At 35.3% G+C, this 4,664-nt stretch overlaps 1 protein-coding gene across 1 annotated transcript; it reads right to left on the bottom strand.

The window, feature by feature from the left end:
- Positions 1–1,387: 1,387 nt before the first annotated feature.
- LOC104234145 (receptor-like protein kinase ANXUR1) lies at positions 1,388–4,444 on the bottom strand. The gene has a single exon (XM_009787654.2). The coding sequence runs from the start codon at positions 4,151–4,153 to the stop codon at positions 1,517–1,519; it is 2,637 nt and encodes an 878-aa protein (XP_009785956.1). The 5' UTR covers positions 4,154–4,444; the 3' UTR covers positions 1,388–1,516.
- Between the last annotated feature and the right edge of the window lie 220 nt (positions 4,445–4,664).

Here is a 4,664-nt window from a genome sequence, read left to right as displayed (position 1 = left end):
TCAAAGTATTCAGAATATGGCCGCGACACAACAGTTCATCATGTTCTCGTTTCTTCCTTTCTTCCTTGACTACGTCAGAATCTTTTGTTGTGGGCTCAGGCATCGGAGGCAAGGCTGAATCAAGAACATAGTAGATATTGAGAGCGGACAACAAGAATATCATATTGTCTCTCCAACGGGTAAAGTTCGTTCCATCAAAGCGATCAAGTTTGATGAACTCTTTCGGATTCTCAACAACAGACATCAATTTCTCCATAGCAGAATAACTCTTTAAGATTGTTAGAAAATAATAAACAAAATTGGCTTTGAGGCGTGAAAATCGACTGTCCTTAAAGAGTTATCGCATGTATACTAATTTAGGGAAAATACAAAACGATTCTCTTCATGATACAACAAAGCCTGCAATAACACTTGTGATTTTCTATATCCACTTCATTGGAATTCTTGTGTATTTATAGGAAACCAACAGACCCTTTCAGAAAAGATGTCTTGTTTCACAAACAGACACGACTATTTATTCGAATTTTGAATTTAAAATTCAAATAAATTTGATTTTTCTGTTAAAAATAATTAACTCTAGGATCTCGTGCCTGTTGAGTCAATCTCGTGTCTGTTGAGTCAGTCTCGTGCCTGTTGAGTCAGTCTCGTGCCTGTTGAGTCAATCTCGTGCCTGTTATGTGCTATTTCATAATGATCAGTTCCGAGGCTAACATGCACGGTACGAGTAAGGTCGGTCCCGAGGTTGTTTCACATGACAGGCACGGAATTTCTTTTTTCCGATGTGGGAAGAATCCCACTTCCAACTTGCAAATAACAAACTATCTTACAATTTCCAGATAAATTTTATTTTCGTTTTTCCTCCACATGGAAGAGTTAGATTCTTTTGCAGAAAGAAAGGTATAAAAAAATCTTGCTCTGGCTCCATTTTATTTTGGACAATGTTATATGGAAAAGAGGAGGTGTGCTAATATGTAGAAGGATACTAAGTATTTATGGTTACAATCCTTATAATTTGATACTTTTAAACTTTTTGAAAATATCGCATAACAAGAGAGAAAAATGTTGATAATGATTTTGAATTTGGACACGATTAGCGTTATCAGTGGGGAAACTAAGATTTTTCACTAAGAGAATTTTAAAAAAAGATACACGAAGAAGTGTATATACATATAAAAAAATATTATCTATCTATACAGTATAATTTTTCGGTGTTCTTGGACAAGATTACATGAAATTGTAGAAGTTAATAGTATGCTTGATAAACTTTATACTGGTTCATATTGAGTATTTAGTTAAGTTAGAAATAGAAAATTATATATAAACTGAAAATCCCTCATCTAAATATCAATTTCTTAGACCACATAGTTTGTCCAAACACACTACACAATGTACAATATATAAACTGCTAGTATAATATTTCTTATATAGTTTGAGACAAAGTATGTAGTGAAATTGTACAATCTTGTATTCTTATCATAACCATTCATAAGATAAGAAACAACTACTTTTTTTGCTATTACCTTCCTGTTTGATTCACAATTTGAGAAAAGACATCATCTGTGTTATTATCATCAGTATCACTTTCAAGGCTCAAAGTATTTCTATGCATAGCTATCAAACTGTGTTGATCTACAACTTGAGCCTTTTCTTGATCCACATTTTTAGTTGCATCACAATTTGATGCAACCCCATCTGGATTTTCCTCTAACTGAAGTGCATATTCAAGATTCCAAAGCACGTCGCCCATAGACGGACGATCAATACCATTATCAGCTAAGCATTTCTCTGCTGTTTGAGCAAATTTTTTCAAGCATTCTGGATTTATCTTCCCTTTTAATTGTGGATCAATAATATCTTCTAAATTCCCTTTTCTTTGACAAGCTAATGCCCAATCTGCAAGACTAACTTGTTCTTTCGAAAGGTTCGGATTTAGTGCTGGCCTTGCACATAATACTTCAAACAAGACAACACCAAATGAGTAAACATCTGATTTTTCAGTCAGCTGTTGTCTTCTAAAATATTCAGGATCCAAATAACCAAAGCTACCTTTTACAACTGTTGTAACATGTCCTTGGTTCATATTTGGACCTGTTTTCGAAAGTCCAAAATCCGAAACCTTAGCAACCCATTTATCATTTAATAAAATGTTAGTACTTTTCACATCTCTATGTATAATAGTGTATTTAGCTCCAGTGTGAAGGTAATGAAGTCCTCTAGCTGCTCCAATACAGATTTCCAACCTTTGTTTCCAAGATAGTATAGTTTTATTACCTTTATAAAGATGTTCCCTTAGTGTTCCGTGTGCCATGTGATCATAAACAAGGACCATTTCATTATTCTCTTCACAGAATCCGATCAATGACACTAAATGTCGATGCCTTAGCTTTGACAGCATCTCGATTTCAGTCTGGAATTCGTTCACCCCTTGTTGTGAAGACGGATTTGATCTTTTGATTGCAACTTTCGTGTCACCATCGATAACTCCTTTATACACCTTACCAAATCCACCAACACCAATAACATAAGATTCGTCGAAATTCTTAGTAGCCTGTTTGATCTCAGCTAATGAAAAATATCGACAATTAGAAGCAGCATCTGATGATATCGTCGTGCTACCACAACTTCTTCCTGACGCTGATTTGCTACTGGAAGAATGAGAGTTACCATAAATCGGTAGCCAACTCATTGTACCTTCAGCTCCCTGGGCTGCTCTCTTTTTCCTCTTATAAGCAACAATAAGTAAAACAGCAGCTACACCAAATGCAGCAACTCCACCAGCAGCACCGGTTATTATAGCAGAAGTACTATGTGATTTCTCCTCATCAGCAAATGGCCGCGGAGCTTCTTTTTTACTTTGTTCTACTTCTTGTTGCTTCTTCATTAAGTCTGAAATTGCAGGATTCCGACCTGCTAAGCTCGTATTTCCAGCGTTCATTTTAAAGATCTCGATCCCATTTACAAGAGCATTAGCAAATTCAGTTCCAGTACCAGATGGATGTACTGCAATCCAAAGTTTATCCTTCCCTGATTTATCATCAATAATATGAGTCACATAATCTTTTTCTAATGGAATTGCTTTTTTTCCATTTTTGAATGCAATTAAATCCATATCGCGTTCTGCAATTTGTCCATTGATATATACATTAAAGACCAAGGAATTGACCCTCGTGGCATCAATAGTGAAATCACACCAGTGAAATCTCACGAGATATGAAAACCCTGGATCAACATTGAAAACCCAAGTAAGGTTATATTGTAAGTTGAGATTCGAATCATAACCCATTGCTCTACAACTCTCGTACACAGCAAGTGGTGCAATGTACGTTGGCAAGTCATCGTAACGAATTGTCATGTTGCTGCTCATAGTAACGCCTAATGCAGCGCCATCTACGTAAGGAGTATCTTCGTACCAACTTCTCATTAACCCGCCTGAATCATTTTTCGGAGGAATATATTGTCCACCAACATTGACCCTATACAACAACTCCATAATATTATCCTTTACAGATATAGTTTGCTGAGCAGTAGCAAATTCAACGTCGAACCCAACCAACGTAGGATCAGGGCCGAAAAACAAATCAGGCGACGTGATCATTTCAATTCCATTAATAAATGCAAATGGTGAATTACCAAAAGGCTTAATTTTGATTTCCAGGGTTGGAGAATTGACAGGAGTTAAAATGTATTCTTTAATAATGTAACTTTGTGAAAAGGCTTGAGCTGTTATAAAGGCACTGAAATTGCTTAACAATGTAAATTTACCAGCTGAAACTGTGATATATGAATTGGAAATATTGAAATTAGGATAAGGGGATGGATTGAAATGAAGCCTGAGTAAAATATAAGTTGTTTGGTTTTTAACAGGAAGGTTATATGAAGATTCAGATTGAAAAATTCTTGCATTTATATATGGTACAACAGATGGAGAAGAAGGGCCTTGAGATTCAGGTCGTGAAATGATTGATTTATCACCTGAAATTAGATATTTCGCGTCGGGTTCCCATTTTCTCTCATCTTCATCTGTTCCACCATTTTCCGAACCACATGCTAAGAACAATGTATTTTGATCATCACCTTTTGCAGCATGTAGCGAGCGAGAAATAGAAGAAATACATACGAATAGTAGCAAAATGCGGACGATCTTTGTTAACATGATGTTAACAAACGAAAGAAAAGGGCGTACAGGAAAACAGGCGATCCTGTACGCCTAGTCAATGCAAAATGAAGCTTTTTTTTAAAGGAGGGGTTGTTTGTTTTTGATAAAGGCAAAAACCAGGTCATTTCTTCGCATCCATGAAAAGGTGTTAGCTAAAATTTCAACTACAGGATGCTGGGAAATAGACCAACAATGAAAAAAAGTTGAAATATTGTCAATTTCTTTCCAACTTTTTCTTTTTGTTTGCCTTTTTTGACATCATTAAAACACACACCAATCACTACTTAAAAATGGACGTTATGAATTAATGGATAGGAGTGAAAAATTGTAATGCAAACCTAAATTAATAAATTTTCTTCCTAAGCTAATGAGAACCTCAAGAGGAAATATTGGCCTAGAGTACTATTCGCACAACAATTTAGGAAATAGTACAAATTGTTATAAATATATTATATTATGGATGTTCATTTAGTACTCCGTTATAAATAATCTTCCTGAAGAAACTTAT

This window comes from Nicotiana sylvestris, chromosome 2 (assembly GCF_000393655.2).
Source record: "Nicotiana sylvestris chromosome 2, ASM39365v2, whole genome shotgun sequence".
NCBI classification, from domain to species: Eukaryota; Viridiplantae; Streptophyta; class Magnoliopsida; order Solanales; family Solanaceae; genus Nicotiana; species Nicotiana sylvestris.
This window is presented reverse-complemented; position numbering and strand designations above follow the sequence as displayed.